This window comes from Solea senegalensis, linkage group LG1, assembly GCF_019176455.1.
Source record: "Solea senegalensis isolate Sse05_10M linkage group LG1, IFAPA_SoseM_1, whole genome shotgun sequence".
In the NCBI taxonomy this organism is placed as follows: Eukaryota; Metazoa; Chordata; class Actinopteri; order Pleuronectiformes; family Soleidae; genus Solea; species Solea senegalensis.
The window spans coordinates 21,610,277-21,635,915 of NC_058021.1; the positions used below are offsets into that span (position 1 = coordinate 21,610,277).

A 25,639-nucleotide genomic window follows, 5' to 3' on the forward strand; every position below is an offset into this window, starting at 1 on the left:
GATGCAGCACAAGAAATAATGATTATGTTTCTTTGAAGAAAGAAAGGATATTTAGAGGAGGCCGGGAAAACATGCTGATGATGATGATGTTCCGAGTTTAAAGGAAGGAGAACTTGACTTTCAGTTGAAAGCACTTCCTCTTTGGCCACAGCAAATCTCTGACAATGCCAAAATCACACGTAACATGAGAACTCTGTCTCTCCGGCTGGACAGACAGCCAGCTCTCCTGTAATCCAAATAATGTGGTAATATATGCTATCCTTCCATCATCCATATTACTGTGCTGGGCTATGTAACGAAACCTGTCACCACTGACTTGATGTGCCACAGGCTGCTTCCCACTTCCCCTTGGCCCTCGTCTCCAGCTCCTGCTCACTTCTCCCAAGCCATGTCCACCTCTTTGTCTTCCCAGATCTACCATTCAGAGTGTGTCCAGATGTCTCTCGCCTTTTTTTTCTCTTTCTAACTTTTCCACTTGGTCACCTGTTTCACAGCTTCCTGCCCGTGTTGCTGCCTGTGCCACCTTGTTCACTTTCCTGCAAACTTGTTAACTTTCACTGACTATAGCACCTCAGCTAAATTTGTCTCTCTGCATTCACCTTTGCATACCAAGATTCAAGATTCAAGATTCAAAGTGTTTATTGTCATATGCACAGTAAAGAAACACGTTTCCCTGTACAATGAAATTCTTACTTTGCTGTCCACTCAAAAACACCAGCATAAAGTAAAAAGTAAAAAAGAGATGCTTTTGTAAAAAAAGTATAAATATACATAAGAAAAATATAAATATTACAAAGAGACTAAAATAACATATATGCATAAAATAAGTGTAAAAATAAGAACTGTATTGTACAAGCAGCATTACACTAGGCCTGTGTGACTAGGAAAGACAGTAAAAACACAATCCTATTTTGAGTGAGTGCCATCTAAAAGCCTGGAATACAGTATTGACTATAAAGACAGTAAAATAAACTCAACAACTTAATTGAGAGTCTAAAACAGCTCTTTAATGCCTCGCTTCTACATTTAGAGCAGTGGTTCTCAAACTTTGTATACCAAGTACCACCTGAGAAAGTATTGAGCTCTCGAAGTAACACCATTATCACCAGTTTTAAAATACAGTGGTGTAAATAGGCCGAGCAAAGTCAGCTACGGAGGAGGCAGATTTATTCCCAATAAGGCATCCTCCTCTTCCTCATTTGCAGAGAGTTAATGTGGGCCAAGTAAAAAATGTAAAGAATAATTACAAACTTCAGATCACATTAGGGTTAACATGTAACCGTTACTAGTATGAGCAATTTTAGACATTTATAAAGGACATCAGCTATTATAAGATGCTTTATTTTGCTGTGAATTTATACATTGTTTTTGTCACCTGCATCCACCGCTGTATCCTCCACATGAGGGTCATGGGGGGTGCTGTGCCAATCTCAGCTGACAGAGGGTGAATGGCGGGGTCACACCCTGGACAGTTTACCAGTCCATCACAGGGCCACATATAGAGGCAAACAACCATTCTCACTCTCACACTCACACCTACGGTCGATTTAGAGTGTCCAATTTACCCAATCCTCATATTGCATTTTCTTTTGACTGTGGGAGGAAACCTGAGAACCTGGAAAAACCCACGCACACACAGGGAGAACATGCAAACTCCATACAGAAAGACCCTTGTTGTTTCTGTCACCTTTGGCACAATATTCATGCAGTCACTGTCTAGTTAATAGTATCAACCACTGAAGAAGACCTCCGTCGTGCTCATGAAACCAGTTTGCTGTGTGCAGTATCGTTCATGAAATAGCCATTGCATGATGGGGAATTTGTAGATATAAAGATGTGCACATTTTCAGCAATACTTACTGTACATAGGGATGACATGAACCTGTCCTCAAATGTGACGTTTGTATGGCTAACAGTGTCAGAGTTAGGCCCCACATGATTTTCTCATATTTTACGCTGTGAAAAATGACAAAGTTAAAGTTAGTTTTTATTAATCCCCTTAGGGAAAGTATTCCTCTGCATTTTGACCCATCCTAGAATTAGGAGCAGTGGGCTGCCACACTGAGTGGCGCCCGGGGAGCATTGGGGGGATGGGTACCTTGCTCAGGGGTACCCCAGCCCTTTTTGGCCGGGTGGGGATTTGAACCGGCGACCTTCTGGTTACAAGTCAAGTTCCCTTTCCACTTGGCCACAGGCTGCCAAATTGCTCTATATGACCACATGATTGGCTAATTGCATTAATCAAGCAGCAATTCGGGGGTTTCTAATAAAGTTGTCAGTGAGTGTAACCTTCACCATCCCCACTGCAGAAGTTTATACTCATATAGACACTTACTGGGAGCCAATGTTTTGTGGATGGTGTGGCTTTAGATCATCACACATTTGCACAGAGAGAGGGATAAAGAAGGTTGTCACACACACTTGCACTGATAATAAATGTATGAATGTACAGTGGGAGTCATTATTTAGAGCTGCGGGATCAGACAGGGATGACGTGTGTCTGCTGTGTGTGTGTGTGTGTATATTTGTATGAATGCGTGTCAAGGGTGTGAAGGTCTGTCAGTGCACTGAGATGGGGGGGGAGGTTGTTCCTAATGAATCTCCCAGGTCTGAGGATCTTTCATTGCTGGTTGCTAATTTCACTTGACACGACAGCCTGGCAACCAATCAGCACACATCAGTCTCAATCAGGGGGAAATGCCCCTTCACCTCCTCTTGGGTGCCCACACTCTCACATAGAAAAACACACCACTTAATACTAATAAAAGGTCAGGACTGCAGATCACATCACTCTTCCCCAAGGTCAGCAGTTGATCCCGAGCAAAAAAAGATGGCATTGCTGGCTCTGTCTTCACCCGACCTCGTGTGTGAAATACTGAGGCAACGAGAACTGTATCTGTGAAGTAACGCACAGATACGATGCTCAGGGTCTCGTCTCTTCTCTTCTATGGGTGTCTTTGAGGGACAAAAAACTTAGAAACATTTTTTGACATTGGTTTTAGGGTTGTGGTTAGAATTTAGATTAGATTTGGGTTAGGTTAAGGTTTAGGGTTAAGTATTTAGTTGTAATGGTTAAGGTCAGGGTAAGAAACTAGGGAATGTATTATGTCAATGACTTTCCTCACTATGAAACTTGTGTGTTTGTGTGCCACCTGTGGAGTGGCAGAGTGAACTCCTTTCAAGCTGAAGTCGAGTAGCACAAACATCCAGCACCCACTTGACAGATGGTGTCACACTGCTGAGCTGAAGCACAGGGGAGGCACAGCTAATGGAGGGCGCCAGCTCTCGTGTAACTCCTTCCAGAGACAGTGTGTATGTCAGTGAGTTTGTTTTGTTTTGTGCACATTAATATTCATAGAGATTTTCATTTGAAAAATTAACATGCAACATGTCACCAAAATGAAATCCTCACCATTTCATTTTATTTTAATGTTGTTTTTAGCTAAATCCCAGAACTAATTTAAAAAAAAATCAACTTCAAACTGATGTATTTATGAAATGTCTTTTTTAAAGAATGCGTTTTTAAAAAAGTTGCAAATGACAAATTTAATCTCATGTATTGCATGTATCTGTCTTGCAGATATAGTTCATAGTCACTTCTTTGATTTACTTATGTCCTTTATTTATTTATTGTTTATTTTTTATTCATAATAATTAATAAAATATCTGCCAGAGTTGGCCAGAAAGGGCAATTTTTTTCTCAAATTCTAAAGCAGGCAATAGGCTAATAAAGGTATAAAAGTTTTCAGTTATTGTCTTCATTAGAACTTTAGTTGCAGTGTTTGGGATCATAGTTCTGTCGGAAAATCTCCCCCATAATGTTATTGTTAATGCAACGTCCCTCACTTTGTCACAAGATCAGACAGTCATGCATAGTTTAACTGACCTAAGACAATTTGCAGAGTCTTAGTATGCTTGCGGAGAACACTGCTGCAGTTTCTACTTCCAGGTTAAAGACCGGGGAGGACATTTTGGTCCATGTGCAGGACGCCAAGTCTTACTCCAGTCCGACTAAGTCTATACATGCAGGAGTAATCGGACTATGAGTCCCATTACACAGGTATGTTTGAGTAAGACTAGCTCGGTGTTAGTGTTCACATTAAGAAAACCGAATTATTGTCTTCGTCTGACTGAAATCGGGCCTTAAAAATCGGGACTAAAGTTACAGGCATTAAACCATCTCTAGATATTCAAATACTGAACTGCGAGAGTGGATGAATGTTTGTCTCTATGGCCCTGTGATGGACTTTCACCCTACATGTATGTCAGCTTGGATTGGCGCCCCGCGACCCTCATGTGGAGGATAAAGCGGTAAAAGATTGAGTTAGTGAGTGAACTGCGTACTGTGTCGTTGTTGGTTTTTTAAACTGTGCTCACAGTCGTGTTTCAGTTAAGCTACACTATCATCTGATGCTCATGTGTCTTCTCTGTTACTACGTAACCCAGGCCAAAACCAAAGAAGCTGTGATGTGAAATTGGCCTTTATTAGAAATAATAGATGTAATCAAATATGAGTGTTGACCAAGTCACATTAATGTACTTCATCTAACTCTTTGTTTTTAATTATGAATAAACTCAAACAGTCTACATTGCAACCATAATTCAAAAGAAATACTAAATGATGTAGCATAGCGTTAGAATAATATTTACAGAAGGTGACCTCTGTGTTGTTGTGTAAAGTAAGAGACACATGTTGGCAGTCTCTGGTGGTCAGCTGTGCACCAATAGCTCAGCGAGCACATCTTTAATTCATAAATGTTACAAATGCACAACCGTCTTCTGCCTTAATCATCCTGCAACCGCTCAGCTTTTACCTTTTTTTTTTTCAAGGTTGTTACTCTGGGGCATGAAAATGTTTCTTTCTGCCGTCCAGTGTTGAGTTATGGTGAACAAGCGAGGCAAGATTTGTTTACAGGAGGAAAGAAAACAAGAAACAGTGTTGGGGAAAATGCTTGTATCACTAACAGCTTTTGCAAAACAATTAATGTTGCGTAAGGGGGCAAACGTGTTCATGGCCAAAAACCTCCATCTCTCTGCCTCCGCGTAGTATATGCGTAGTGAACAGTCTCATGTTTCTCAGTGTGTCAGAAAAAGGCTATTAAACATTGACTTGTACAACAGATGAACGTGGACAGTGCTTCATCAACAAAAATGCACCTTTTTGTTGGACTTAAAAGTTGAATGAGTCATTATTTTCTCGACTAACAAACTTCACATTGAGATAAGGATTTATGTAACAAACACATTTGGGAGCTGCAGGCCAACATGATGCTTTGCTGTCGAGTCATGTTGACAGCGCTATTAAGTTGTGAGTGAGACAAATCTTTTTTTGAAACAACTGAATGAAGTTCATCAGGGTTAAATGGTGACAAGGCACTTTTGTCGTCTCATGATTTTCATTTCTGCTATTATGCTGAAAAATGTATCCTGAGCAAAACGACTTTGGTTAAATTGTATTGTCTATACGTGTGTAGCACACTAAAGCACAGAGAAATGTCCCACTTAAGCAGGAACATGATGACTAATAAGAGAAAAGATAAGATGGTCCTTTATTTGTTTACATATGTGAGGGACAGTCTATTATGAAATGAGGTTCTAGCATGTTGTCTACAGCACTGTGACTCAAAATATGTCTCACGTGTTTCAACGATGTTTCGTTTCAATTTTTTTGATCATGGAACTTCGCATCTGTCAATATCTTTATCACTTTACATTAGTATCTCAGTTTCAAGCGATCGGTGCACTCCATTTATTCTCCATTCTTACCCAGCTGTCCAAATTGTTGATGGGAATTAGTATTTCGTGGCCAGAAACTTTTTTTTCCCTATGTCACGTCACCAATGGACTTTTAGAATATTACTGTAATATTAATGACAATAATTATAATCCTGGGATTCACTAATATCTTACATAGTCTCGAGTGAGGTTCTGACATTTTTGTTTTCTTTTAAATATCACCTTTAGCATATGAAATATTTTGTTTATTTTTTTGTATATTTTGTTTTGGGGATTTTAAGTGTAATTCAGCCGTGAAGCAGTTTCTAGAGGTGAGTCAAATGTCTCCTCTTTCATACGCTCGCAGAGAAACACATATATAAGTGCCCCTGTCATTAGTGCTCTGATTACCTCCAACAAGTACGTACCTGACAGCTTCTCCCAACCATGTCTGCAAAGACAACACAACACACGCTCACACCGCTTGTGCTGAAACCGAGACCTGCAGAAGTTAAGTTCTTCTGCGCCTCGCTCTGGAGCTTGAACTGATGTTGCTTGACACCGTCAAAACAAAGCACAGTGCTTCTTCCCTGCTACGTGAAGCATGAAGGCTGGCACACAAGGCCTTACCTGCTTCCTGTTCGGAGGCTCCATGGAAACCCATTGTGACGACGCCACCTGGTCAGTGTCAGCAGAAGTCAGGGTGAGGAGGAACAGAGAAGGGGGGAGAAAGATAGGTTGGGGAAGAAAGGCGCACCATATCTTTCTGCCGTCTACTGTAGTGAAGAAACATGGCGTACCATACATGTGTTCTGGCTACAATGACCTGCTGAAGTTTGACCATTATGGTTGTTCACCTCATATTTAAAGCATGTTTTTCTAAATCCCAATGGGTAACAGCATTTACAACAACAGCTATATATATATATATATATATATATATATATATATATATATATATATATATGTATATGTATATATATATATATATATATATATATATATATATAGCTATATATATATATGTGTATGTGTATGTATATGTATATGTATATATATATATATATACATATATTAAATTGGCTCTTGTGTTAGTGCTGATGCTTACTAATTTGACTTTTCAAAGACCAAAAAGAGTCTGCAAACCTGCTAGCTGACGGTCTATTGTAGATCCATGTAAGTGACATTAAAATTATGAGCTATTACAAATGAGAATAAGAAAGAACGGTCATGCAAAATAAGAGTTATAGTGTTATCAGGTCAACACGGTGCAAGGCAATGCAGCGGGTTGCAGTATTTCACTGGCACTTGGCTTAGCGCTCTTCTGGACCTCGTAGATGTTTGTGGCAAGGTCACTGCAGGAAGAGTAAATGGAAGTTGATGGCTCTGTTGTTCCGCGTCATCAGCCGCACTCATTGGTGGAGACAGGACTAGTGAGTGCAGCTGACATCTTGCACATGTATGATCGCGTATGCTAAAAAAAGCGTGGCAAAGAATAGAGCCCAGCTCAACACAAGCTTCATTTATCCCACACAATGTGCGGACGGGATGCAATTGATGCATTTGCTGTCCTCAACCCGAGAGCCTTTCATGCTGGCGTACACATCTTTGTTTCTGGCTGCATGTTAGAGCAATATTTTTTTATTTTAGTATTTGTTGGCTATTTTTCCTCCTTTTTAAATGGAGTGGGATAATGGAAATTCATGATGAGAGGCTAGAGTGGTCCTGATGCTTCACTCGCCCCTTTTTTCTACTCAAGACTTTTTTCTCCTTTGCAGATGCATTGTTTTACTGCAAATTATAACCATAAAAAGACTCTGATCACCCATTCTGTTAAATTAATAGAATTACACAAAAAATGTAATGATAGCAATTAAGTCTTGAAAATGCAAATTTTATAGTCAAGGACGATTACCTCATTTATAGCATGCGCTGGAATGATGCCAGACGAAGGTAATTTAGATCCGGGTTGCTCACGGTTACATCATGATGAATATGAGACGAGCGGGGCCTCATCACGCACCTCCAGTCACCCAACTCTCAATCAAATGGAGAGATGGGGGTGGAGTTTCGGAATGAGGAATATGGGAGCTGACAGGGACAACACTTCTGCAGGAAAGAAAAGACATATACCAGGACAGCAGATGTATGTCTGACGCATGTGTTGACCAGACTGAAGCAGTGTAAGGATATAAACAGCAGAGATTCTTCCAAAAGACGTCCTTTGGAGATTTAAAAGAACTCCAAAAGTTATTGACCATAAGCATCAAATGGTCTGTTCTTGATATTCTGGACTCTGCAAATGTTATGCATTGCAAATTCTTCACACAGAGAAAAGCTGATGAATTTTACATCAAATGCGTTCTATCGCCACCATTCACCGAATGCCCCGTTAACCTTGCAGTGTTTATTGCCAGGAATTAAAGATTTACATCGAAACTCAGTACCCGAATGACATTTAAATGCAAGGATTTTCAAACCATAACTGCGTTTGGCTGGAGTTAAATACTCACATTAGTTAATTATTTGAGAAAAGCAGATGTAATGGCATAAATATTTTATGGGGTCCTGCCCCTGGTGCCATGATCTCTAATAGCTTAACATTTCACTTGAGCACTGTCTCCATTCTGGTGCAGATGAGGACTCTTCTAATCAACAACTGTTTTACGTGCTGGACTACGATGACAGTTTGTTTAAAAAAAAATAAAATAATAATAATAATTAAAATCGGGAAAAGTCATTTGTTTAACTGATAACAAAAAGAAAAAAATACTCCAAATAACATTCTCCTAAGGTCTTCATATATATCCTAAAGCGGTCATATAATGGTAAGACATATTACATGATTTAGTATGATATCACCTCTGAGGAGATTTAATAGTGCAGAAAGCACCACAATAGAATAAGAGAAATAGCACAAGTATCCCTCTTGTTACTTTTAAAACTGGAAAGCTATTTAACTAACATTTCACCCAGGCTTGGCTATTACACAGTCTATTGACACATATTGCACCTGGGTTGGACTCTTTCTCAACCCCATCCATCGGTCACACAGATTGTCCCCTGGTAGGCAGAGGCCTGCTACGTTAATGGAAATGGGGCAATGCTGGGAGCATAGAGCCTGGAGAAGCCTGGATGATCCCTCAGGCCATGGCTGCCATGGGATGAAATAGAGAGACTATTACAGTGGAGTTGTAAAACCCCACACGCTCCACACACTATCATAATAGAATATTGATTCTATCAGATGCCAGGCCCCAGCCTGTCCCTGCAATGAAGAAAAGAGCACTAAAGGTCATTGTGTGAAAGAAGAGAGTGGGGGAGAGAGAGAAGAGCGGAGAGGAGAGGAACAGAATGGAGTGGACAGGGGGAGAAAGAATATAGTGCTGCTGTGATACCGAATTTCTGTAATAACAGAATGTATTGTGCCGTAAGAGCGCACTACAAAAGTAGAAGAAAAACTAAGACGACGAGTGGAAATTATTTTAGTACCGTATGAATAAAGTTGAGCCAATCTTAACTCATTTTTGCGGTTCAATTAAAGTCTCCTTTTTTTTTCTTTTTTTTTTTGCATTGCTACATCTGTCTCCACAGCCATAAGTAACAGAGAAGCAATTTCAACCATTAATTGTTGATCAAGGCGGTTGGGAAAAGCGCCAAAGGAAAAGGATGACAAATAAGCGCCCACCATGCGAACAGCAGTACAAATTACACCACAAGCAGGATACGTTTATGCTTGATTGGAGCAATTTAATGTTTTCTTACAAAAAAAAAACCTCGCAAATCCTGGGAGGACAGTTAAGGAAATGACTTTTTAATCATCCAAGGAGCCGCTGTGCCTTGTCTCCCCTGATAGCCCCATATTGAAGACTTAGAGCCATTAGGAGAAGGAGTTCATTGATGGAGGCCATTCTTCACAACTTTTAGGATGCGTCTGGTTCAACCTAAATATGAAGAGTCTGAACTAAGGGACACAACTGTGGAAAAAACTTGATTCAGAGCTTTAATGATGTTTTTTTAAGTATTTCATTTAGATACAACAAGCATTACTTACAGATGAAGAGATAACTTATTTTAATTACATACATACTGTAAGTATAAAGAAACTGTGAACCTACTGCCATTAGACCTGACTGAAGTAAAATAGTAATCAGGCCTGTAAATGGTTTTAAAAGAGAAGTCATTACAGTCTGTCTGCAACCGTCATACTGTGTAACCAGCTCAGGGGGGGGCATATGTTTAACAATGCCACAGTTACATGCACAATACATTACAAGAAATTGACTAATCTTTGCTGTGACATTATGGCCTGTTCAAAAGTCATGATAAATTCAGTTTTTCCGGGGCCTTTGGAAAATATATTCATGAAATTTCAATGTCCAATGAAACAAGTCATCTTTTTTACCAGAGCTTGACTGCGACATACCATTCATTTCTATTCCAGGAAAGGGGTTTGTTTTAGTCAAATATATACCCATTTGTCTTGTTGTATTTCTTTTTTTCTTTTTTTTTTATTCACACACAGCCTCTGTAATTGAACAGTAGTTGTTGGCGAGGGCCCCGGCAAATGAAACTGCCATTGTAGCATCAAAAATAATCAATTTGATGAGTCTTGTATATACTCCCATACTCAAAGTAATGTGATATTGATTTGGTGCTCTGATTTAGTACTCCTTTCCTGCACCAGAATGATTATTGGCTTTTGACAAATTCCAGCACAATCTCCAACCACCCCCCACCTGCACGCTGCCCTGCCTCCTCTTTTGTCTCCGAGCGCCGGTGCCAAAGCCCTCGACTCCCGTTCCACCTGCAGCCCGACTTTGTGTTTATAATACAATTGAACAGCAAAACAACTCTTTCCTTTAATGCTGAACTGCAGGGAACCTGGTCAGTCTGCATCAGGCTATTTCACCAACAACTGAATTTGCATCTAACAATGGAAATGAATGCTTTGTACTATAACTCCATATTATATTTATAAGGTATGTGTGTATAGTAGCTCTTAAAATTTGATTCATTCAGATCATTATCCTTAATCACGATAACAATTTCTAGAAATGCTACAATTTCTTTTTCCTTTGCTTACACACAAAGACACAATCTTTAATACTCTTTATGCCTCTGCCCTCGCTCTTATTTTTGCTTTTACTCTCCGAGACACCAGTGACCTGAACAACCGTACGCTTGGAATGATAGATTCAAAGATTCAAAGTGTTTATTGTCATATGCACAATAAAGAAACACGTTTCCCTGTACAATGAAATTCTTACTTTGCTGTCCACTCAAAAACACCAGCATAAAGTAAAAAGTAAAAAAGAGATGCTTTTGTAAAAAAAGTATAAATATACATAAGAAAAATATAAATATTACAAAGAGACTAAAATAACATATATGCATAAAATAAGTGTAAAAATAAGAACTGTACATAAAGTGAACATAGATTTAAAGTGACGTGTTTCAGGTTTTAAAGTGACGGTAACAGATTAAAGTGACAGTGTAACCAGGTGACAGGATTATTGTAGTCCCGTTCAGCTGTTGAGGATTCTGATGGCAGTGGGGTAAAAAAGATGGAGCGTAAGGTGAATGTGAAGGGATAGGGACAGGGATAGGTAGAGTGAGGAAGCATGGATTGTTGGCTAGATGGAATTCAGGAAGGACGTGAGGAATGATATGATGAAAGAATATGAACGAAGGAGTTGGTGGCAGAGAGAAAGGGATGACGGAGGGAAGATGGACAGGTGGCAGGTCTCACAACAGGCCGGTCTGCATTGAATAGTGTGTGTAATAAAGAAAGGAATACACTTGGCCCCAGAGAAGACATGGCTCACTTGGTGTCTGCTTTGACAAGTAGAATACTGTTTTGTGTGTGTGTTTGTGTGTGTGTTTGAGATCTAAAGCCACTAAAATGCCGATGCGTGCATTTTACACAAAGAAATGCCTATGGGTGTCTGCGAAAATGAATAAATGATGTATGTGTGTGCACCTGTGTATGTGTCTGTTACATTGTGTCGGACCCTGTACAGAGCTTGCAAGTCGGTGTTTGTGTGTGTGTGTGTGTGTGTGCGCGCACACTGCAGGCTGCCTCCCCTATGTGCCGTGCATGAAAACACCTCACACGCACAACGGGGGCCTGCTCATAGAAAAATCAATATGCTGGTGGTAGAAATATGCTAGAATGTTCTCTAGGTGAGAGATTGATCTGAGCTCCACAGAGGATCTGTCCAAAACCAAATAATGGTTAGGGGCCAGCGACCTCCACATCTCCACAGAAAACAATAATTATAACCACCCTGTGTATGTGAGGACTAAGCATAAAGGCCGAGGTCAATGAAGGCTAAATGCTAACAATGCAATGATAGTTCACCATTGGGGAAAAAAACTGGGGCTTTAAAAAAAATAATTAGGTCCACACTGAAATTGTCAAGATGTGTGATAAAGTATTTATTTTCCTAAAATGATGCATAAAAAAATTATGTTTTTGTGGATAGTTATTTTAGCAATTACAAAACAATTAAAGTAAGGAACTGAGTTAGTAAAAATAAAGTGTAAAAAAAGTAAGTAATCTTCAGCTTTACAGTGAACTTGCTGCTTTAACGATATAAATTAAAAGTATACCGTAGAGCCCGTTTCAGTATTAGACATCATCAAATACATTCAACAGCTGTATAAGTCTGCAAAGGTTCCAAATATGTGATTAAAATCATCATGAATAGGGATGTTCAGCCAAAGCACATCATGGTAATTTCCCAGCTGAAGCTGTGTGTGGTCATAGAATGAATATTCATTTTGATTGCTTACATTTCATGTTTGCAATAGCATCGAAGCCACGAGTTAGGTCACCTAATACCTTTCCACCCCACCAAAATAAAGTAGGGCATGTTTTTTTTTTTTTGTCTATACAGATGTTACAAAGTCTGGCTTAAACCATCAACATGGCCATCGTGTGAGCCTTTCCTCATGGATCCATGTTTCCTTGATATTATTGTTGGCAGTGCCTGTGTCCAGCTCTGTCCTGGCAGGTGCAGTAATAGCAAGCATGCAAGCAGCCACATAGAGAGAGAGAGAGAGAGGGAGGGAGGGAGAGAGGGAGGGAGAGCCAAGCTGAAGCTTTGTGTTTGTGTGAGAAGATTTAATTGCACTGTGCGTCACGAAACTTGGTCCAACAGTCATTATCGGGAGTTGCTGAAAATAAAGTTCCCCAACTATATTTTGCCATTTTATCAGTGTGTTATCAGAGTGGACGAGACGTTTGTCTACCAAAAACATGTTGTTAAATAAGTTGCTCTCGATAATCCTTGGTAGTAAATTTAGATCGGCACACAGAGCAACCTGATAATACCTAGCCAGCTTATCATCTGCACAGCCACAGTTTGAGTGATGAGTCTCCTACAGGAACCAACAGCTGTATGTGCAAATCATGCATATAAATCAATTACTGGGGCCCTATGTACTTTAAATGCACCCATTAATTAAGCAATGTCAGACACAATGAACCGTGAAGTTCATTACATTTTTAGCATTCAAACCCAGGATTATTTGAAGAGTGCGTGTGAGAGAGAGAGACTGGTTTACCTAATGATTAGCCCCATAGCTCAATGTCAGGCAGACGCCAGCGGAAATTTCTGGAAAGCTGTTTAGAGAGGAGTCGGAACAGCAGCAAGCTGTCTCAGCAAACTACAAAACATGAAGGGGCTGATCAAAATGGAAGCCGGAATCGTCGACAACAATGAGCTGTGGCTACTTTTGAACTTTAAACTCGGATAAAGATAGATCCAAAGTCCGACCTGGTGGATTCATATGAGTCAGTTTAATACACTCAAATGGTGTTTTCCTCAAAAATAGTGCAGACACTATTATATATATATATTTAAATACAGCTATACACATGAACATAATGGTGAGTAATTACACGTATAGGAGGTGTGTATACTGAAATTGGTGTAAAGACAAATAATTCTACATTTAATTGTGTCTTTAAAGATTCAAGAATTATTTCTTAATTCTCTACGTGTAGGGAAATAAAAAAAGAACCAAAGTGAATCTACAAGGTAATGTTTGCATGTGTGCATCCGTCTGTGACCTCAGTGTTGCTTCATGCCAGGCTGTAGTTTGCTTCAAGTTTCTGTGAGATGACAGGAGAGGTTGTGTGTCTGTGTGTGTGTGGGTCTGGTGGTGGGGGTGGGGGCAGCAGATAGAGGAAGCTGTGCCCAGATGACTGGCATTAAACAATGACCTCTGCATAATGAAAGATGGCGACAACATTTCCCACTCATTACAAGGTTCCACACTGTGACAAAATTTGCATATTCATATATTTTTCCACCCCACACACACACACAACCCCCCCACCTTCCCCTCTTTTCATCACAAATTCTTTTTTTTTCCCTGTGAGCAGGACATCTGCCTCACTGACACTGCTCTGGAAGAGGGGAAATAAATAAATATGTGCGCAGGGAGGCACATGATCCGTCCAGATGCCACCGAAATATGGCATAATGTTGACATCACACACCCCGACCGTGTGTGTTTTTCACGGCTTAAGCACCAGGAAATCCTGTTCGGGGTCAGTGGACAAGAATACAGCTTGGGCAGAAAAATTGACAGAGGTCTGGAATGTATATCTGCTTTGCATATTATTGTTCTGCCACAGTGACATATAAGCCGCTACCCCTAACACTGGTGCTGCAGGTTACACACAGAGGAGAGAATCAATTGATGTGTTGCTGAACTAATTACACGTGCTTTCTGGTTTGGTATCATCTTTAAAGTGGAAGCAAACTTTTGTTAACATTTGTTAACATACCCAAGACACAGTTTCACATTTTATGAAGTTCAAACCACAACATAGGCTGACATAAAGCATAATAGCATTTAGATTTAATATTTAAGATGATAGTTTTTCTTTAGAAAATGCTCCAGGTGTACACATCAAAAAAGCATCGGAACACCAGGCTCTTCCAGCCACTGCAAGACATAATTACATTTCAACATCAAACAAAACAGTGCCATAAATGAAGCTGAGCAACAGACATGTATGCAAAAACAGTGCATGTATAAACTTTTTCATCAAAAGAAATGCTATTGGTTTTAAAATAAAATTAAAAAACTACAGCCAGAAAAGGTTTGAACAGAAAATAAGCGGCACAGGTGTGAATTTGAAGCCATTTTATTTAACGGGGTAACTTTAATTCAAATGAATCCGTCTGAGCTGCTCATGCAAACTGTGCCCGAAGAGTTGCCGATCTCAACATGTAGCATAACGATCACCGCAGCACTTCTCAATACAAACTGTTTTATGTGAATACCTCAAGCTGAGGGCTATATAAATATAGAATTAGACAAAATGTTATTCTTTTTTTTTTCTTTTTATGTTTTATTTTTTTCTTCTTTTCTCACTCTCCAGCAACATCCCCAGGTTGGGTTGGCTCTAAGCAGATGCAGGCACTGCAGTTCCCTTATGATACTTCTGCAAAAAAAAAGGTTTTCTTTTAACTTAAATCAGCAAATTGTGGAGCAGAGACCTTGGGGCATGTTTCTCTCCCCCAGAAATACTTGCTCGCAGGGATCAATTTGAAATTTAAATTGCGGCGAAGTGGTGTTTGTCATTAACAATCAAATATTTGATCCTTTGAAATACCTTGCCCCTTCTGCATCTGCTCCCTCTGCCCCATTTGAAAAATATTGCACGGGGCATTGTTTTGATGATGTTGAATCAAAAAGGTAGCGATGCACAATAGGGAAAAGCAAAAGAAATATTAGCCATTCACTCGAATCTACAGATATATACATCAAAATATTGAAAGAAATAGGAGAGCTGTATAAATCAGTTGTGTTGCTCTACAGATCAATGTCATGTCTCTTCCGCTACTGAAAAGAAAGGAAAGAGTAAGCAAAAAGAAAGCCAAAGTGTTAGGGTTAAATGAAGGAGTCAGTATGGTAGAACAAATGGAGAGAGAGAGAAGAGGCTCCTGTCATCTCTGAGAGACAGCGTCTCTGCTTAGTGTTCATTAAAAGGCTGATTGAATTGGGGGGTGTAGCACTGTCACTGTTAATGGAATGATCTCTAATTGGGGCGCATTAGCTCTATAGGATCTGGCTAGTGTCAAAGAGTGTCACAGAGGGGAAGATTGCAACATGAGATCAATTCTGAAAATACACCAAAACAGACCAAATGTCGTTGTTTGATGAGCATTAGCATATACTGTTAAACGGGTAATTAATTCTCAGTCGCGTTATGACAACACATGTTGTGTTTTCCTCCGTGTCATATATGGACTAGAAATGTCAACAAACTCCTTTTACTTTTCTAGGAGGAGCTCAGGGCTGTAAAGAGGCCTCATCAGAGATCAGAAACTTAAGTGTGTGTGTGTGTGTCTGTGTGTCCATATACACCGTGCACCACACTTCAGGGCTAGTCATGGAGGTGAGGTGCAACTTCAAGGCCAAAGTAAGGTGTATTCATGATAACGACGAGCACAAATGACCACTATCGCCGTCCAACGAGGCCCAGAAACTTGATCAGTAATGGCTGCCCATAAAGGAGAATCATCATCAATGAAAATGACAGGTTATTAAGATCCAATTTTAGGAGGGCTACGGCTTTAGTATGATAGGTTAGCCATCTATAAAACCTTTACAGCCATGGCCCTGAACGACATCAGTCCCGATCCCCATCTCCCTTACGCCTTGTGCCAGAGACACATGCTAATAAGCTCACAACCTTTAATTAAGCAATATGTGTAAGTTGGTGGTCATTATGACCTGATTTGTGTGCCACTTCATTACACTGAGCACCAGCTAGCTGACACATATTCAATACAAATCAAGCTGGCCTGAATATTATCCTGCTTAATGTGAGGCCAATATTGATATTTTATCACTCGTGTTCTGATTAGTGACTTTTAGAAGCTGCATTTGTCATTGTGTTGGGGCAGCGCTGAACACCTGCCTTTATTACAAGTGTTACCAAACATTGTGTGGTGAATTACAACGATCGCTTCACATGTTTATTACAGATGCACTTTTATAGCTATCTGGTATACTCCATTTCTAATGGGTCAACCGTTATGTTGAGACTGTCCTCCAATGAAACGTACGGATAGGTCGTATGCAGGAATTACGACCTATGTCTACGTTTTCAAAACCAGCGCCCCTAGTGGTTGTATACATGACGACGGTTCGACTCCCTATATCAATTTTTACTGCCTAACCCTGTCTTTTTTGCACACATGTGCATATTTGAGTTGAAAAATACCGCACCGGGTTACCGCACTGGAAAACGGAGACATACGTTTTCAAAACCAGCGCCCAAAGGGGTTGTAAAAAAACGACCCATAGTTACGTTTCAGTTGGAGGACAGGTTGGTTATGTTTCATCCACCCTTTGTACTGTTTTTAGCATTTTCTTTCAACCACTAAACGGTTAAGCTCTCACAAAGTACAATACAAACAGAGAATATTCAAGGAAAGCAACAGCTACTTCACAGAATACCGCCGAGTCCTTAAGTCAAACAGACGGTTGACAGAACTTGCATCAATTTAGGTTTTAACCATATCGGTCTTTGTTTTGACGTCATTGGTTGATGTCTTGCAGTGCAAAGCTGGAGCCACACCCGCTTCCTCCTACTGGCTCGACGCGATGAGACCCTGAGGGAACGAAACACTTGATGAAACTGTAAATTCTGCTAAGCAAACAGGAGGTAGGAAAACTTTGTACAGGTAAGGTGTCACATGAGTGTGAGATAAGGGGATGGGGAGGTTTTAAGTGCGTACTGATCTTTGTGTGCTCTCAAATAATGGTGAGCTACATGTAAACAAACACAATCAAGGTGGTCAGGTTAACACTCACGGCAAAATAGTTTCTTCCTTTTCCGTAGCTGGCGCGGAGCTCTTGCGCCTTCTTTCCCTTCCCTCTGATTGGCAGAGCTCCGACCTTGGTATTGAGTCATCCTCAGAGCAGGGTGCATCTCCTCTGTGTCAGCTAACACCTTCAGAAAAACCCAATGCAGTCAGCAATGCTCAGCGATGCAACATGAATAGGACACTCAGTACGTGAGTGATAAACGCAACAGTTTCAGAGGAGTCTGGGGCCATATGTGTAAGCGTCTCAAAGTACACATTCAACTTGGGTGATAGTGACTGACGCTGGCAAGGGAAATAATATTTTCCTCAAGGCTTGTGAGTGTTGTTGTCATGCATGCTCTCTACTTCTGTCCTGGTGCTATGAGTGAACTTGGAGCAGAAGCAGAGATGGAGACTCACTACCTCCTGTCCCAGAGGGGAAACAGCACTCACAACTCTGAATTGGCCTACTTAGAGTGTGTGCAATGATTGGAAATACAACCTAAATCTCACAGGTACCACCCGTGGTGGAATTATCTACAAGGAATTTGGTGATGCCATTAATATACTCTCTCTCTCTCTATATATATATATATATACATATTTATGTATATGGAGAAGATAGATTCATTTAAATATGGTAAACTAATGATGAGTGAAGTCAAAAATTCCTTCATGGTGGCATCAAGTCACAAAAATGTATCCTGGTGTTAAACTTGAAGAAACGGAAAAAGAAGATGAGCCACAGAGCGCTTCTTTGTCTGAAACTAGTACAAACAGGCTATATAATTACACGCGGTATACTTTAGAGAAGTCATCCTCCTACTAAGCAGATATGGCTGCCAGGGAGGCATTAATCTGCTCATGAAACATACTACACTACATAGCCAAGGACACCCCCCAACACCCACCACCCCCCGTGTCTCTCTCTCTCTCTCTCACTCCTTCTCTCTGTCTCTTTCTGTATGTCTCTCATAGCCACACACACACGCCACATGCAGAAAAAGACAGCACACACACACACACACACGCACACGCAGCATACAGCGAACTCACTTCCTGGATCATATTCATATTTCTGAGGGCTGCCGATGACCTCATGGCAAATGAAGCGTGGGTCCTCAGCTCCGCAACGGCAATCAAACGTGCGGCAGAGTAATTACAAAAGAGGGGTAGGAGGGAGAATTGATGTGGTTTGTCAATTAATGTTGCTGCAAGGTGTTTTCTCCAAAGGTTAACTTCTTCATATTCTCTGCATGGTAAATTAGGTCAATATTGGTCCGGCAAAGAGTCATGTGCAACAGGCAGAGTCATGGCGAGCCGAGACAAAGCGTGGAATATTTGAGAGCGTATCATGATGACAAGATTATGTCAAAGAGCAGCCCCTCACTGTCTTTCTCAACTTTTCTCTTTATTTGTATTAGTTTGGAATCATTATCGGTATTTGTCAGTTCGATAAAAATCCACAAACCATAAGAGGGAATGTCCACTCCCAATTATACAGAATACAACACAGCCACTCACAGTGATCTAGATTTATTCAATGAAATACAGCTAAGAACTTGCTCCGTGAATAAACTGCACGTCTTTTGTTTCTACAAACAGTTAAGCACATCCCCAAAAAAAGGGGGAGAGGGGAAGAAGAAAAAAAAAGCACTGCTGAAATTGCAGAGAAAAGTGTTTTTATTTATAGAAGTCGCTGGAGATGCTCATCATCAGCGTTTTTTCCGAGCCATAAATAATTTGTGGAGAGAGGTAATATTCAAGCTGGCAGAGCCTTAGTTGTGCATCTTTAATGGAAGTTTTACAGAAGCTGAGCCAGTTCTTGCATATGCTGCTGCCTTCCATATGGAGGGAAGGAGACAAAAGGAGCACAGTTGGCTTGTCCTATCTTTTCATAAGTCCATCTACACTTAAATGCTAGCCCGGGAGGAAAAACGACACAGGGGGACATAAACCCACTGTGGTTTTAGGAGGGAAGATAATGACTTTCCCTGCATTAATTTCTTCATCAGCCATCTTGTTTCTCCAGACAGAGCGGTTACGAGGCCCTCTCTGAAGGTCCTAGGTTATATGGATGCATTTTCCTGCGTAATTTCGGCCTGAACAGTTGTTGTCAGCAGTGCATTTTGCGAGTTGGCAGCTGTGGAACATCTGTTTATAGGTAATGAGTGTTTGAAAAGCTGCACCTCGCTCTACCTGTAATGTCTTTTATTGGAGCACACTGATGGGAATGTAGTTTTAACTTTTTGTATTGTTGCGATTCAGCCAGAAGATTCCTTCAATGTGGTCAATATTACAGATGCCTGCCTCGGGCGCCACGCTGAATGAGAGCACATGATGGCTCATTAATATTAACTTTCTTTAAACCGAATTCAATATGCAAGTCAATAAAGACTTCGTTATTATTATATTTTTTACTACATACCCACAAAATTCTAATTCACTTCTTCCTCTTACCTTATACTAACGACACAACACACACACACACAAAAAAACTTTCAGTCAACATAGCTAATTCAATAATAGCTGTTTAAACAACAGAAATACAGTATTTAGTTTCTCGTGACTCTTGCTCAGCGTCTCACTCTCCGGCAAATCAAACAGGACACACCTCGCTGTTCTGTTCCTTCCAAACAGTGTCTAATAGTGTCTATAGCTCAGGGCACTTCTTCCAGGACTTGCTTTTTAAGGTGTTCGTTTAGACAAATTTTGCGTGTAAATTTGTTGGTTTTATGCAAAGCTGTCGGCCCCTGGAGCTGTGGTCATGTTAGACTAAGGGAGGAGCAACTCCTCGAGGCATTGGTGTCCAGGACACTGCCTGTGAAAACAGAGCGCTTTAAAGGAAATAAACCATTTGTCAATATTTTCTGAGTAAATTGAAACAAACTTGTTAAAGTAGCAGGATTACCCTTTTAACTTAACGGGTTAGAGAATGAAGTCACGTTATTAAATTCAGGTTTTTTTTTTTTTTTAGTCAAGTCATCCACCTGCTCTTTCACAGATGACTAAGATTTCAAGACGGAAAAGGGAAGAACACGTCGGTCTGCTACTGCTAATGATAAAAACTGCCTTTTTATAATAACACACATACCGTGCATCATGTAAAACCAACTATTTTAGTTTTTATTACACACACATAATTCCTGCTACATAATACTTGATACAACATAGCAGAGTAACCACATCACCATAAACTGTGCTATTATATGTATAAGTAATAAGCCTATACTGGAAAAGACCATAACATTTTTTTAAAATGTCATAAGAACAGAGAGGGAAACAGAGATGAACTTCTTTGCATTAGTGCACATTCTACATTATATTTTAAGCTATTTCATTTTTGTATAAGTGGCCTGCATGGATGTTTTTTTTTTTCTTTTTTCTCTCTGAGGACCTGTCACCTTACATCTGAAGGCAGTTTGTACACAGCACCCCGTCGCAGTGTGTATGCCGCTGCCAGAATTATATAAAACACTAATAAAATCAGCTCAAGTGTTCTTCCGAGTACTGGGGATGCCCTTTGGTGATCCCTGGATCTTGCTCTATACATAAAACCAGTCTACATATTCAGGGGAGGATTAGTTTTGAATATGTAAAGTGGGGGTCTCTGCTGTGAGGCGAAGGGGATTGGCGTAGTGCTCTCTCAGCGGCTCTGAGCACCGGTGTTATCGCTCCCCACTACCAGCGAGTGAAAGAGGATGCCATCGGCATCTTCTGCGACTGGAGGCCCCTGCCTGTTATGTTGCAAGGGACAGACAGCAACACCCAAGGGACACAGTGGGTGTGAGAAAAGAAAGCAACAGTGAGCTACGCTGAGAAGGCATGTGTGTGTGTGTGTGTTTTCCAAGGATAGGGTAAAACCTATATTTCACTTAAGGTGGCCTCAATGATACTCCCTTCACAGATTAAAGAAAAGTGAATTGGCAGCAGCAGAAATATCAGGAAGTGACTCACTTTCTCTCGGTAAACTGAGCGTGTATGTGTAGATTATCATAAAACATGTGTAGGCACTGGCATTTGCGTGTCTGTGTGTTTTCTTTTGTAGGAGGTGAAGAGCCTGTGTGTGTGTGTGCATGCTCTGTTTGGCTATATAAAACTCCCCAGATGTCTTCTCAGCCATGCACAGGTCTGGAGGCCACACACACACACACACACACACACACACATGCGCACAGACAGTAATGAATGTGCCATGCTATGTGTTTACTCACATACGCTCACCATCACTCAAACTGTGATGGAGAACCATTAGAACACAACAGTGCCTCAGAGCTAATTGTTTGTTTCTCCTCTCAAACTTCAAAATATTAATTTTGTTGGGATGATCCAGGTTGCTCTTGGGGGACTGACAAAATGATCGAGGAAAGTGAAGCAGCAATTTTTTTTTTCTTATTCTTTGCCTTCGTAAAATACATTCATCATAAGTTATAACACAACGGCAAACAGGATTAGTGAATGAAACTTGTCGAGGTTGTTACCAGCTGAAGAGAAAGATTAGGTGGATGGCTGTCATTTGCAATTTAAATAATAGAAGATTGTAAATAGTAGTAAAAAGTAACATGTACATGTTGAATTAAATACAAATTTATTTCTCAGTAGGTTACCTGAAACTCTTCCAATATTTTTCTCATGGTTGGTTATTTTAGTTTGCATTATTACATTGTAGAGAATTTATACATCAAACATTCACTGTTCAGATTAAATAAAAATATTTCATTTATGTTAATATCACACCTCAGTGATGGCTCCATTTGATTGTCGGAGGAAGTGTCTGTATCTCTGTTTCAGCCCACTCAGGTACAGGGTAGATATTACCACATGCGTGTTGGTCTCGCCCTCTGGTAGTGATGCACCCTGTCTTGATGGGTCATCACTGGAAGAGACAGAGCTTGGAAAAGGATCTTCTGCTGTCCAGATATCATCACAGACTGCCACCTAAAATAAATATACACAAGTATGTGTGAGAGGAATTAAAACAAGAAGTCTGTCATTCATTTATATCAAACCTATAACTCACATTCCATGTAAACACTGTTTTCACCCTTGGCTACAGTGTAAATTGTAATTGAGAGTTTGCCAGTCACTTTTATTTTATTAAGGCTCAGGTGCATCACTGTAAAAAATGTGTCTGAACTTGACCATGCTGTTCATTTTAATTACACACAACAGCAGCTATACCAGATAAGCACCACTGGTGTGCAGTACAACAGCACACTAGTTACTGGCAGCGCCTGAGTCCTGTGGGGCCTGATCTGTGGCAGATAAAGACAGGTTGTTTTGGTGATCATGCATACACATGTATAATCCTGGTAGGCTTTGTTCACGAGTGTGTGTGTGTGTGTGTGTGTGTGTGTGCGCATGCACTGGGGGCTTACACACCTGCAATGTGCTGCCCTTCTCTGTTATGATGAGACACAGGTAGCAAGTGGACCATATAACATGTTATATAGGTCATGTAACTTGAAGTCATTCATGTATGAAGATCATGGAAGCGCTCTCTCTCCCGCTCTGACACTGTCTGCTGGCAGAGACTTGAATGTTGAATAATCAAATGCATTAGGAAGCGGTACACAGAGAGGAAAATATAATAATACGACGACAGAACTGGTTTGCTCTAAATTAATAAACCAAATTCGTTTTGCAGGCTGCTTGGCAAAATGTAGGTCCAACTTGCTTGTTTTAGGATGTGATAATTAGCTGCAAGTCCTCATACACACTGTCACATCTATAACCTCTTTAATTTTACTTTCATTTTTTGACTTTCAGAAACAATGATGAAGCTGCACACTGTGCCCACATGGGAGCATCCATGACTCTAGTGTGTGTGTGTGTGTGTGCTTTCACTGTAGATGCAACTTTTTAAATAGATTTCTGACATTAGATGTGTGCATGCATATTCTATGGAGGAACATATAGGCCATATAGTTAGTTAGTTTGAACTAACAAAAGGCTTGCTCTCACACACACACACACACACACACACACTCTGAGTTTGAGACCCTTTTTCAAGCAGTTTGTAAAACTCAAGGTGACCCTCTAATTGGCTGAGCAATTATGATTCCTGTCTAAAAACACAGGAAAAGGAAAAGGCAGACTCATTCAGGAGGCCATGAGTGGCAGGGTCAAGCTGAAGGAGAAGTTTAATTTAGTGGTGTAGACCGTGGATGTCACCTCACATGTATAAACAGTTAGCCAAACACAACTCTAGGCACTTCGGTGTGAAAACAGTGGTAGCCATTATCGCGCATGTAATTAGAGACGTCGCATGCACTGCAAACTAGGCAACCCCCCCATTAGCAGGAAAGACCTCGTAGTCCAAATGTCAAAAAGTCACAAGTGCAAAAAGGGGGAGAAAAGATTAGCTGAGAACCTGCGTGTGTGTCTGTGTGTATCTATGTGTCTGTGTGCATGTGTGTAAGAGGGGGAAGAGGGGGGGCGTCATCTCCTTAATGCTAATTCAGCCGCTCATTAGTGAAAATCGCCTCAACTGTGGCGTGCCTCTAGCGTGGCTTTGGTCCATGCTATAGGGGAAAGTGATCACCTGAATTCCGTTAGTAATCAGCACTTTGGCAAGGCCGCAATCAGACTGTTTGGATAGGGTGTGTGTATTTTCATTTGCTGCTGCTTTTTTTATTATTATTTATTCTTCTTTGAGAAAACGCAAGCAGGAGTGGGCAGAGAAAAGGTAGATATTGAGGTGCTCAACTTCCTCATAGTACAGTTTTTATTTATTTATTTATTGTAAGCATTTAAAGTCACAAAAAGGAAGTGTGTTTATGGTCTGGCACCAGTCCCGCACAGAAACTGCATGGAATCAGCCTGTGCACACTTGCCCTCTGTGTGTTATGCATGAGTATGAAATTTGAGTTGCATAAAAATATACGTTTTTTGTTTTTCATGTGAACTACGCCACCATCCTATGCTATTCAGCATGTGAAATCTACTTGACAAGACCAGACAAAAGCCTGAAAAGGTGTTTGTTCATTCACTTTGGTTGATGCCATTTCATGTGATGCACCATGGCTCTCGAGATGCATCACCGCTGAGACACAGAGAGGAAAGAGCATTAGAGGCCCGTCTGCTCTCCACCGCTCTGTTCTGGTCTGTTGTGTTACGTTATGGTACTAGCCTGGCTTCTCTTAGCTTGAGTGCTCTCTCCACTCCACTATTGTTCCATGCGATAGCACTAAGTGACTGATTTAGCTTCAATGCCTGCATGGAGCAGACAGGCCAGCTGTGGGTTAAGCAGATAGCATTCAACTGAGCTAACCCAATTCAAACCCAATCAAGCTGGGATTTATTGTTGGGGTCTGTATTTAGAAATCTGATAGAGTCTGCATCAGTCCCTTCACTTACATCAGGAGAGACAGGCCTTATGTCTTTTTGTGGATAACTATAAATGGCAAACCATGTTTTCCAGCAGGGATATAAATTTCAGGATTTGAAGACATTACTGCAAATGCACATGGCAAATTGGGAGGGGAGGGCCATGGACACAGGAAGTAGGGATGGCACAGCTGCAGACATGGTTCACAGAAATAGTCTGTCTCTCTCTCTCTGGGAGAAGATGCGATTTCACACTTACCAAATCGTACCATACCACATATGAATGCAGAATGAAAAGAATCGGTGCTTAATACAGATGCCTGTGGAAAGGTTTTGTTTTTAAAATATCCACTGTGACTAGCAATAAAATGGGATTGACCTGTCTATCATTTTAAACAGGTGTGCTCAGTAGGGGTGCACCAATCTGAATTTATTCAGTCTGATGCTGATAACTAGGCTTTAGTTATCAGCTATCACTATACAAATCCATTACCAGTGTGTGTGTGTGTGTGTGTGTGTGTGTGTGTGTGTGTGTGCTACCCGTTGCTTTTTGCTTCCTCCATGCTACATTAGTTCTCCATAAAGCAGAATGTGCTAGGTCTACCTGCTTATCGCTGTTGTGCGACATAGTGCCTGCATGTATCTGAATCATAATTCTGAATAGAGTAGATCAGCCCTTGTCAGTGGTTCCTGATTCAGCTATTTGAGTCACTGTAAGATATGCAGTTTTGGAACTGAATTCTAGCATAGTGCGC

The 25,639-nt window shown here is 40.6% G+C and overlaps 1 protein-coding gene and 1 long non-coding RNA gene across 3 annotated transcripts in view; one reads left to right on the forward strand and one right to left on the reverse strand.

Moving 5' to 3' along the window:
• The window catches only part of LOC122774521, a 159,890-nt gene extending 142,521 nt beyond the window's left edge, over positions 1–17,369 (forward strand). Inside the window, exon 5 of the long non-coding RNA XR_006360996.1 lies at positions 17,308–17,369. This is a non-coding gene — a long non-coding RNA (uncharacterized LOC122774521). The remainder of the gene's footprint in view (positions 1–17,307) is intronic.
• ofcc1 (orofacial cleft 1 candidate 1) overlaps positions 14,154–25,639 on the reverse strand; it is an 82,001-nt gene continuing 70,515 nt past the window's right edge. For both annotated transcript variants that reach the window (XM_044033854.1, XM_044033844.1), the window contains exons 22-24: positions 22,293–22,493; positions 17,563–17,701; positions 14,154–17,360 (exon numbers count right to left, since the gene is read on the reverse strand). In XM_044033854.1, coding sequence (XP_043889789.1) covers positions 17,287–17,360; positions 17,563–17,701; positions 22,293–22,493 — 414 coding nt within the window. In that variant the 3' untranslated portion in view covers positions 14,154–17,286. The remainder of the gene's footprint in view (positions 17,361–17,562; positions 17,702–22,292; positions 22,494–25,639) is intronic.